At 55.1% G+C, this 10,206-nt stretch overlaps 1 protein-coding gene across 1 annotated transcript in view; it reads right to left on the bottom strand.

Annotated features, from left to right (window-relative positions):
- Positions 1-1,076, bottom strand: part of UPP2 (uridine phosphorylase 2) — a 6,304-nt gene extending 5,228 nt beyond the window's left edge. The window contains exons 1-2 of the mRNA XM_005429116.1: positions 1,051-1,076; positions 344-461 (exon numbers count right to left, since the gene is read on the bottom strand). Coding sequence (XP_005429173.1) covers positions 344-461; positions 1,051-1,076 — 144 coding nt within the window. The remainder of the gene's footprint in view (positions 1-343; positions 462-1,050) is intronic.
- Positions 1,077-10,206: the final 9,130 nt, after the last annotated feature.

The raw sequence follows: 10,206 nt of genomic DNA, 5'->3' as shown, positions 1-10,206 counted from the left end.
TCTTTCCCTTGTCTCCAGTAGATGATGATCAAGATTCTTTGGACAAATGCCTCTTCTGTCTGTCCTCCAAGATGGGGCCAACATTAAATCAGGTTTTACAGAGCTACAGGTTTTTAAAAAGATAATTTTCTGTTGTGGTTTCTGCCCGAAACAAACAAGGACAGACAACTTCCTTGCCCAGGCTGCTTTGGCTGTGGAGTCCCCTAGCTGAGCAGCCAGACCCCACCCCATGGGAGCTTTGGCAGCAGCGGGGCCCAGCGTGGGCCAGCAGCACCGTGGGATGCACAGTGGCAGAGCCTGTGCAGGGGGGAGCTGCTGCCTCGCTTTTGGACCTGCTCTTTACCTTTATGTCCCCAAACATTGCTGGCAGGTTGTGCGTCTTTGTTCCCAAGTCCAAGTGGTACAGGACATCCTCCTCCATCAAGTCGAGGTGTGGGTTTTTAACAAGGACAAGCCCACTCCTGCAGGGAGACAACGAGGAGATAGGTTGAGGCACCAGGCAGTGCCCACAGGGAGGGGGACAGGCAGAAGGGGGGCACAGGGCAGCCTGGAAGCTCCACAAGGCTACACACAGCCCTGGTGTTGGACAAGGGATGGCACAGGGACAAGGGACAAGCCAGCTGTGTGTGGTGTTTGGACCAGCTGTCTTTCTGCTCCAGGTAACCTCTTTGACATGTCTGTTATTATACCTATGTATTTGGCAAAAAATATGTCTCAGTATTTATCAATTTGTCAATGGCTACCTTAGCTCTTTCCTTCATAGGGTGTTGCCAGCAATGCCCAGGGGTGATATACTGTGCTATTTTCTATGTGAAAGTTTATTAAGCTCTTAGCAAATCAGGATTTCACACTTGTCCCAAATAACTGCCTGGCAGGGTGAGTGCAGACACTGCAGGCAGCCAGAGGCCAGCTTACTGTCCCTTTCCACCTGCTGTAAGAGATGGGAAGCAACTAACAGTGCAGGTTACTCTTATAAATGAGGCTTAAATGAAACCCAGAGAACATTTTTCTTCTCTTATTAAAACAGATTCAGATGTTCCCATTACTCACCCCGAGTAACCTGTTGTTTCGGTCATAGCGGCTCCGCCGGAGTCAGCTGAAAGCGATACCCTGCCAAAAAGGTAAGGAAAACACTGCCTGTGTTCTCAGCTGTCGAGGTGTAGAGCTCAGAAGAGGTTTCAAGGGGCTCTGCAGGGGGTTAAATACCTCCTGTGCTTTGTGCAGCTCCCAAGGTCAACAGTGGCCAGTCCCCACCGCCTGCTCCTGCGTGCCAAGGTTCCTCCTGGGCTGGCATGGTTCCTCCCAGACTGGCTTTTTGGGCAGGTGCGTCACCAATAACCTTGACTGGTGGCCCTGGAGCTGGGGCCAGTGACCTTCTGGCCCTCTGGTGACGTTGTGCCCTCTGGCTGGTGGGGAGGGCACCGGGCACGTGGCTGCACATGTGCACCCTGGGGAGATGGTTTGTCTGAGCTGGATGTTGCTATGCTCCCACCTCGGGCTATGTTTCCTTGGCCCTGGGGACTGAAGGACGCTGACAGCCTGGCCACTGCTGCTGGCCTGGACACTTCTGCCAGCTGAGCCATTCTCTGGCCCCAGCAGGTGCAAATCCAAAACGTCCCTGCATTTGTCTGGGGTGCACAAAACCGGAATTTGGGCTGTAGCCAACCTCCAGCCCTGCTCAGAACAGCTCCTGGACCACCAGGCTGGCCTGAGGGGGCTAATTTCACTCTCAGCAATGCCCGGACAGCACTGCTGGCTCTCATGGTCCACCCAGCCCCATCTCAGCCCAGGAGCCTGTCAGAACAGTGCTCTGTGTGCCAGGGCCAGCCTTGCACAGCTCTCCGGGACAGGGCAGTCCAGGGCAGCCAGAGAGCTTGTGGGACTGTGGGATGAGTGTGTGATGCTCCTGCAGGAGCAGGAGGAGACTGGAGATAGTGGTCCTGCTTCCTGTCCCAAGGACAGGAGACACTGCCCTGGAAGATATTTCAGGCAGCTGCTGGAGGGGCAGAATCTGGCATTTGCTGTTGGCCTCTGGGAATTGTCAATGGAAGCTCTGATAATTAGAGAAGTGATAGGTAATTAATTATTAGGTGAAAGCACATTGTGTGGGGCTCAGTTGCACCCTGCGTTCAGGCAGTGACGCGGTCCTGCTTTCCTAATGGGGAGGGACAGAAATTGTTGTAACTGGGGAAGTCTTTCCCTGAGCAAATGCCCATTTTGCTACCCAAATTTACTTTAAATTGCAAAACCCTGGATAAAAATAGGCAAACACTGCAAGCCAGTGGCCTGGGAACATGCAAATTGGGTACCTTGCCCAAGATAGGGTCAGGATAGCTCTGAGAAGGGGAAGGAGCTGAGCTCTCAGGGATATTTCAGGCTTGCTGGAGTCATACCAAGGCAGGCTGGAAGGATTTCTCTGCTCTGATGAAGTTCTCCCTCCTTGGATGCTGTTCACATATGCCTGCCAAAAATGACTTATTGCTGATGCTCCATAGCACTCCTGAAGAATGAGGACCTGGAGACTCTTTTCCCTTTCAGAAAGCAGATTTCTGATTTCTGTGAGGGGCACAGAAAAAGTTTCCTTGGGGCTGCACACACCTTCTACCTGCTGAAGTCACTTGGTGTGATTGCTGTGGTTTCAGGGGCACAGCAGATTGTGCAGTGGGCTCCATGCAGAGCTTCCAGTTGGGTCCAGTGAGAGTTACCTGATCTGGGGAACAGAAGCAGAAGGTTTGCTGCTGTTTGCCAGAGGCGGCTGGTAGTGCTCTGGGGGAGGTGGGATCAGGCTGAGGCTTCCTGTGGGTTCTCCTCCTTCTCTGGTCTTATTTGGTTGGAGGAACTTGAGACCCTGGCCCTGCACCCACCTCCAGCACGGCTGGGCAGGACTTTCATCAGGGATGAAAGGGGTCAGCAGAATGGTGGATGGATGTGTGGACAGATGGACAGACAGCTGGACACCTGAGTGACTCTGTGGCAGGGCATGAGTGTTTCCACGTGCTGCCTGGGCTGGTAAAGGCAGTGCTTCCATGTCTTCCCTTTCTCTGCCTCCCTTCCATGGCAGAGTATTTCTCGGCATACCTGGAAGGGTCCACACCTGCATGGTTCAAACCATCCCATGATAAAACAATTTTCCCAAGCGTATGGACAAATTGTTAAATATTTTCTTATGAAAAATAGTGTTCCAACTCAACCAGCTGGGACATCCCTGCCTGGTCAGCAAAGCCCCTGCCCTGCTGCAGCCTCTGCCCCTGGTGTGCTCGGTCCCAGGCAGGGACCTCCCCTGTGCTGGCAAAAGGGGCTAGATTTTGGAGGGTGTTTCTGCTGAGTGAGCAGGGACAGAGTCCCCTGGAGCCACAGCTCTATCTGGAATGTCAGGCTGAGAACTGGTGGGCAAGTAATGTTCCTATGGTGTTTGTCCCTGCTGTGCCCAAGGTAAAAGGAGCCAGGGTGTTCTGTTTAAGTAAACATGATTGCACCAAGGGAAATGGTTAGATTGTGCTCAGAACTTCCCAGAAGTGATGTTGAAGAGAAGGGACAGCAGCCATCACCATGGCCATTCAGGTTTCAGGGCCTGCCTGGCTCAGGTCAGCTCCCTGCCTGGCCAGTATGAGCAGTCCCTCACCTTTGATTCCTGTGTCCATGATTATTTTTCCCATGGTTGTTCTTCTTTGGGATGGCTTTCAGTAAATTCCAAACTGAAGTGTGGCTATTCTTTTCCTACCTCTCCTGCTTTCCATGGCAGAGGCTGCAGAATGGAATGGAGTGGAATAGAATAACATGAATAGAATAGAATAGAATAGAATAGAATAGAATAGAATAGAATAGAATAATGGACTAGGACAGGATAAAATACTAAAATAAAATGCTTTCAGTTGAAAGAGACCTGCTGTGCTGATCTAGCTCAGCTGCCTGCCTGTTTCTGTTCCTGTGGGGAGGTGGGGATGGTGAGAAGCAAAGAGCACTGCCCCAAGTGAGTGTTTGTTTGTGCCTGATTCAGAGCTAAATCCAGCCTCTCCAAGTGCCAGGCAGTGGAGCTGTTACCATATGTGCTAGAGGATGACAAATAAAGCACGATGAAGTATACGGCAGAATAACATATGGCAGTGTAGACAGGCTCTCGGCAAGGGAAGAGATGGGGAGAGCCAGCGCTCCCCGCGCCCATCCGACACCTCTTGTCATGTTAAATGCTATTTTAGAACAGACAGCGATGGCAGCCTGTGCGCGGCAGGGAGCTCGCACCCGCCGTGTCCTGCCGGGCTCTGCAGCCTTGCTCCCTGTGAGCCCCGGCAGCTCCTTCTCCGCTCGGCTCGTCTCTGCCTTCCCTCCCGCCTGCTGCTGCTGCAGCTGCAGCTGCCTGGAGCTGCTGCTGGGTGAGATATTCCAGCAGCCCGGAGCTCAGCCCTGTCTGTGGCCGCCGGGTCGGGCTGGGCAGGAGGAGCAGGTGGTGCCCGTCGCAGGAGTGAGTTCCTCCAGCGCCGCCCCGGCAGGGCATGTGAGCCTGTGCTCATATAGCCTCATAGTTCTGCTGCAATGGCAGGGAGCCGAGGAGCATTCACGGTCCGAGGCATGTCTTGTGCATTCCTCTAGCCGTGAGTGCTGGCAGTCGGCATGAGGGAGCCACAGAAGCACCGGGAGTGTTTTACCTGACAGGAGGAAGGCTATGTGCCAGCAGCACAAAGATTTCCTTACTCGGCCTGTTCTGTGGAGCCAGGAAAGCAAAATGTGGATTTTTATCAGCTGTTTGCTCTGGCTCCATGTTTTGCCTTGTTTATTATTGGTATAAAGCTGCTCTTGGCATTGGGAGCAGACAGTAAAACACTCCCCAAAGGAACCAGGCTCCACAAACCCTCGGGGCACTAGAGTACCTGCAGCTTGTCAGGACATGTTTCCCCTGAGGGGAAGCACTACTGCAAAGCCATTTATTTCAGGCAGAAATCAGCTGCCTGACCGGCGTCGCTATTCAGGATTTATTCAGGAGCTGCTGATCTGCCAGTCCGTGTCACTCCACAGGAGGGGCTGAGAGTGCTGCTGCTCCGCTGCAGGAATGTTCCTTAGAGTTGTGGACAAGTCACTCTTCCCACCATTCCCTCTCTGCAGCCTTGCCATGGCAGGTGGGATTCACCCTGGGAACAGGCAGGGATTTGCCTGCCCTGCCCCAGGGCAGCTGGGGGGCTGTGCCCACGCTCTGGGCATCCTGCCCTGCTGGGCTGCCCAGGAGATGAGGACACTAGGGTGTCACCCATGTCTGCCCTTGCAGGTTCAAGGAGCGCCAGGCTGGCCCTGCACATGCCTTGGGAAAAGGGTTCTGCTTAGGTTTAAACCCAGTTTCTGGCTGGGGTTGGTGCTGGCTTACTGCTGACTTGCTGCAGGAGCAGGGGTCCTGTCCTGGCTCTGCCTGGCTGCACATGGATTGCTGCTGCCCATCCTGGACAGACACCTTCCCTGGCCCCACATGGATCCACTTCAGATCATGCTTCCCCCAAGGCTGAGTTGCTTTTGTGCCTGCAGGCAGGATGAAATTGGTGAGAAGGAAGATGAACAGTGGGGCAGTTTGGCAACAGGGACCTCTCATCCACTCCGGGGTAGGTTCCCCTTTGCCTTCCTCCATGCTGCCTTTTGTTCCCTTCACACTGCAGGGGTGGGTGAGCTGCTCCAACCCATCCCACCCACAGGGGTGGGTGAGTTACTGCCTGCTGGGAGTACCCACAGAGGTTTGTGTAAATGCCCAGTCTGCTCTAACAGAGCAGGGGTGTGGCTCCAGAGACCGGCTGTGGTGGGAGCAGACACAGAATCGGAACCTGAAACCTCTCTGCTTGCTCCCTTCCTGCCCAGTGCTTCTCTGCTCTCCAGATGGTGCCTGGGGTTTTTTCTTCGTTTTTCTTTTATTTTTCTTGCACGGGTATTTTTATCCTTTTGTCTTTCACTCTTTGGGCTTGTGGGTGCCTGTTGCAGCCGCTGGTGCCTGTGGGTGAAGGCAGGAGGGAGGGCTGGGAGGAGATTTCGGCCACAATAAGGCAAATGATGCAAGGCCCGAACACAGTTCATGAAGCCATGCTGCTTGTCAAGCTCAATCACGTCTCAGAAACAGGACAAGGAACCATTCCCCATCAGGAAACATGTGGAGGCTTGTGTGGCTGAGCCCCAGCACTGTGGCCCCCAAGCTACCCTCCTTCCTGTGTGCCCCACATGGATGGAGTGCCCACAGCTGGTGCAGGGCTGGAGCATGGCAGGGCTCAGTGGTCCTCAGCCCTGGCAGTGTGAGGTCTTGGTGGCAGCTGCTGCATCACCTCACATGCTGGATTTGCCTGGATCTGAGCTCACTGAGCATGGCTGTTCAGACATCGTCCTGCCCTCCATGGGGGATTAGGGGCTTCCATGCAAGGGCAGACTTACACTGGCCCCACTATTTCAAAATGAAGATCCAGACCCTACTTTATCCAACTTTATTGTGATGGAAACAGCTAAAGGGAAAAATGCTGGTTCCAGAGGAGGCACTTAATTCTGCTGGTGCTGGCTCTGCATCTCAGTGCCCTGTGGAGATACATGGAAGACCCCAGTAAACCCATCCCTGCCTTTCCTCCCTCTTCCCTGCATCCAGGTAAACCAAGAAGGCTTGAAGTCTGGGGTTTTTTTCCTTTTTCGAATGACTCCTTTCCTTTTCCCTGTGATTATCATATTTTTTGTCCCCGTGTCCTTTCTTCTCCTCCAGGAAGGCTGGAGAGGGAGCATTTGTTCTGCACCCCTCCCTGACCTGCTGTCATGCTCTACCAACATGGGAGACCGAGCCCCCAGGCACTGGGCCAGCACAGGGCAGGCAGAGACCCTGGAGCTGGAGACAGGTGGAAGAAGCATGATAGGGGTTAAAAACAATCACATGAAAATCAAAGTGGTCTCTTGCAGCCTTCAAGACAGATCCCTGCCTTTCTCTGTAGTTCTGAGGGCCAAGGACCTTGATGCAAGTAAGGGATCTGGCACCTGCATGCTTCACCAAGGTTTTTAAGGTTTAAAACCACTGTGCTCAGGTGTGCACACCGTGGGGCAGGGCTGGGTGGGATGGCACTGCTGGCTGTGCTGCCAGAGGAGATGCTCAGCAGGAGCGCCTCTGTGTCGGGCCCCCTTGCTGGGCTGAGGGCTCCTGTGGGTGCCCAGTGGGCTCTGTGCAGGACAGCCCAGCTCCTTCCTTAGCCTGCCTCGCTGCTTGATGCCACAGCTGTTCTAGCTATGCTGCATTTTTAATATGCAATAATAGTGTGCATCATTTTCCTTGTGTGGAAAGGTCAGGATCAGAAGCAAAGCCGTGCAGTGCAAGGCAGGCTGCTCCAGCATCCTGCATAGGAATGCAAAAGCATTTCATGTCAGTAGTGTTTGCACTGGTCTGCAGAGTGTAGGAAGAGATATTCTAAAATACCTTAATTGTGATTTAAATTACGGGCGCAGAGCATTAATCCCTGTCAGATCTGGAGCACATAAACCTCTGTCCATCTGCAGTGGGATGTGCAGTGCTGCGCGTGGGGCCAGGCAGGGATCCCCTTCAGCTCCCAGGCCCCTCCTGGTGCCGGGAGGCTCCGGGTGGGTGTCTGTGTGTCCCAGAGCCGGGCACTCGGAGTGGAGGCAGCTGCTGCTACCCCATCCCTGCTGCCCAGCCCCAGCGCTCACTGGCAGCAATCCCTGCGGTGCCTGCCTGAGTGCCCAGTGAAAAGCGATGGCTAACGAGAGAATTAATGACGGATTCTGTATCCCGATTACCGGGAGTTAATTTTCAGAGAATATTTCCAGGCGCCTTTGAGCGTCTCCAGCTCGAGACTGGAAGGAAGGAGACAGGTGCCACCTTGTGTGGAAACGTTTCTCCATGCAGCGGGCGCAGACAGAATTCCTTTCCCCTTTTCTTTTTGGTGGCGTCGTTGCAAACTCCTCCCAGAGGCAGAACGCAGCCCGCCCTCGAGCGGCCCCTGCCCGCTGTTCAAAGGCGCGCAGCAGCTCGGAGCCCTCGCAGGGCGCTGGCAGAGGACGCTGCTCGCTCAGTTACACCCAGTGGAACCCCAAGGAACAGGAGGGGCCGCCAGAGGCTGCGCACGTGCGCTGGCACCCAGAGACCCCCAGTGTTCTGGGCTGATCCCAGGGTGGGCAGCGGGGGAGGGGGGGATTCTGCCCCTCTGCCCCTGTGCTCAGGTGAGACCCACCTGCAGAGCTGCCCCAGCCCTCGGCTCCCACAGCAGAGGGACCTGGAGCTGCTGGAGAGAGCCCAGAGGAGCCAGGAGCTGCTGCAGGGCTGGAGCCAGGCTGGGAGAGCTGGGAATGTTCCCCTCGAGAAGGGAAGGCTCCAGGCAGAGCTCAGAGCCCCTTGCAGGGCCCAAAGGGGCTTCAAGAGAGCTGGGAACAAACTTTTTAGCAGAGTTTGTTGTGATAGGACAAGGTGTAAACTAAAAGAGGAGAGAGATTCAGATTAGAGATTAGGAAGAAGTTCTTGGCTGTGAGGGTGGCGAGGCCCTGGCAAAGGGTGCCCAGAGGAGCTGTGGCTGCTCCATTCCTGGAAATGTTTACACAGAAGTTTGTGCCTGCTTCCCATCCCCTCGCCCAGCTCTCCCTGTGCTCTGGAGCTGGGCTGTGGCAGCAGCACCCTGCTATGTGCCACACCACATTCCAGCCATAGCTTATCCCACAGGAGAGCTGTGCTCCCAGAAAGGACCTGCAGGTCAGCAGCCAGCTGGATCGCACTGGGCTCACCCAGGGAGGAGGACACGAGTCAGGCTGTACCTTCAGCCGTGCCAGTCTCAGAAGAGCTGAAGAAATCTGGGCCCTCCCAAAGTGTTTATTTAAATACAACAGCATCTCATGGCACACTCTGGCTGTGCTGGGCTGTCTGCCCTCTGATGCACTGCTGTGTTATTTCGGTCACTTCCAGTATGGACAGACATTCTCCCCCTGTCCCTTTCCAGCTGTCCAGAAGCATCACAGTGAGCAGTCTTCAGTACCCTGTCTCAAGTCAGACGATGAAATACTTGTCTTCCCCTACCCAGTCTCTTAATCGCTACTGGAGAGCAAAACAAACTTGATGCCTGGCTTTAGGAGAACAAAATGCTGAGAACTGTCCTCACTATGGCTGCTGTCCTCAGCCTGTCCTCCCTATCAGCTGCTCAGGCCCTGTCCCTTGCTGTTCTGACCCCACTCCTTGTCCTGTGGAGGCATCAGAGTCCCGGTCTGTGCTGGAAGGTATCAGGCTGAGACCACACATCCAGCACCTCCCTCCTGGGTCTGCAGCCCCCTCCCTCCCCCTGTGTCTGCTCTCAGGATGGAACAGCACATGTCAAGGCTGCTCCAAAGTACTCAGTATGGTTTTCCAGCTCAGAGCCTGGCCACTGTCTCCAAGCAGAAGCAGACTGTCACAGAGAGGTGCAGGTGACGAGACCCTCCTGAGCCCACATGAGATGAGGAGTCTTGAGAGACGAGTGGAAGATGAAGATGCTGGTGGCTGAGATGGCTGCTGGCCCCTGCTTTGCTCCTGCAGAGATGAGGGCCTCCCTTGGTTCAACCCCAGGGAGAGAGATCTGAAGGCTGGCTCAAAAATCTGCAGGCTAAAACATGGGATTTTTTCTATGTTGTCTGACTGAGCCTTTGGTGTCAGCATCGTGGGCTGCTTGCTGTGGCCCTAAGGATCAGAAGCGTCTCTTCTTGTTCTGCACAGCCCCTGAGGTGTCCAGTGTGTCCAGGACCTATGGCTTTGGGATGACCCTAAGCCACTGCTGTCCTTCTCCTGCTTTGTCCTGGTGCAGGTGGATCAAAGCAGCCCTCTGAGGTTACCCTGGCAAAGGGCTGATAGAACAGGAGCAGGAGGAAGAGACTCCTTGGTAACAGCTGAAGGTGCTTGAGGCTTCCTCAAGAGCCAGGAACATCTGTATTGGATAGCTGTGGGGCTGGGGCTTTCTGCTCCCGAGTCCTCTCGCCCTTCTCCCTGCTGGGAGCAGGAGCACCCCCAGGCACCGCGGGCTCCGAGGCGGTGGCGAGGGACGGGCCCCGTGCGGCTCCGTGTGGGCACGGTGGGCTGTGCTTGCTCGCCCCTGTCCTCTCGGGCCGGTGTTGTGGGCTGGCAGCCGGGGCTGTGGAGGCAGCGGCAGGAGCGTCCGAAGCACGCCCTGGCACAGGCGGGACTGAACCGGGCACTTGGAGCCACCCTCTGGTGCTGCCGGCGGCTGGTGACGAAGCCCTGTC

The sequence above is a fragment of the Geospiza fortis genome, unplaced genomic scaffold, assembly GCF_000277835.1.
Source record: "Geospiza fortis unplaced genomic scaffold, GeoFor_1.0 scaffold193, whole genome shotgun sequence".
Taxonomy (NCBI): Eukaryota; Metazoa; Chordata; class Aves; order Passeriformes; family Thraupidae; genus Geospiza; species Geospiza fortis.
The sequence above is the reverse complement of the archived record's forward strand: the minus strand, read 5'-3'. Positions and strand labels throughout refer to the sequence as shown.